This window comes from Pteropus medius, unplaced genomic scaffold (assembly GCF_902729225.1).
Source record: "Pteropus medius unplaced genomic scaffold, Ma_sr-lr_union100, whole genome shotgun sequence".
Taxonomy (NCBI): Eukaryota; Metazoa; Chordata; class Mammalia; order Chiroptera; family Pteropodidae; genus Pteropus; species Pteropus medius.
The window spans coordinates 1,857,412-1,858,257 of NW_024350923.1; the positions used below are offsets into that span (position 1 = coordinate 1,857,412).

Consider the following 846-nt stretch of genomic DNA (forward strand, 5'->3'; position numbering starts at 1 on the left):
GCAGGGTCACTCATCTCCCTGGAGCTGTGAGAAGGGGCTGGGGGGAGCGGGCTGAGGGGCTGGGGGCCGAGAGCCGAGCTCAGTGGAGGAGACAGGATGGCGAGCAGAGGAAGTGACACCACGCCAGGCACAGTGTGCGGACGGTGGCACCGTGTTCCTGTGCAGTGGGGCGGCGGCCCGTGCTCCCCACCCACACCGTGACCCCAGCCCCAGGCCAGGCGAGAGCAGGGGCCCTGTCGCTTCCGAGGGGACGTTCACGCGGGCGCTCTTGATTCGAGAGCCGCTTTGGGGGACTTCCCATTGCGGTGCCACCCACGGAGCTGGAAGGAAGCAGGGGCGCCCCGGGCACCGAGGGCGCAGGGACGCCGGCCACCCGCCAGTCGGCCAGCGGGGGCCGGGCGCTGGTTCCTCTTGCGGCCCGTCCACGCCCACCTCCCGGCCTCTGCCCTCGGAGAAGGCCCTGGCCCTGCCCTGGGGACCAAGTCCCTGTGGAGCCGAGGGCCACCTGGGACCTGTGCCTCCTCCCCGGCCACGGAGAAGGAAGGCTGAGTTCGCTCCCCCGGCGTCCTGCACCCCCGCCACCATGTGACTTCCACAAAGCCCTCCTCACTCGGCCTCGGCTTCCCTGTCTGCTCGATGACACTGGGGAGGAGACAGGCCCAGAGGGGCCTCGTCCTGAGTGTGCCTGTCCGGGGCGGACACTGTGGCCGGGCACGGCTGGGGCCCCTCACTCCTCACCCCGCAATGTGGGTGAGGGAGTCGGGGGAGGGGTGGGCAGCCTGGAGGAGGGGGAGGGGGAAGGCAGGGGGCTCCCAGAGTGGGTGCAAGCTCCGCCTCCCAGCAGGC

General features: G+C 71.5%; 1 protein-coding gene across 1 annotated transcript in view; it reads right to left on the reverse strand.

Annotated features, from left to right (window-relative positions):
* OSBPL5 (oxysterol binding protein like 5) overlaps positions 1-846 on the reverse strand; it is a 27,477-nt gene that overhangs the window by 23,421 nt on the left and 3,210 nt on the right. Inside the window, exon 2 of the mRNA XM_039840389.1 lies at positions 506-733. Coding sequence (XP_039696323.1) covers positions 506-733 — 228 coding nt within the window. The remainder of the gene's footprint in view (positions 1-505; positions 734-846) is intronic.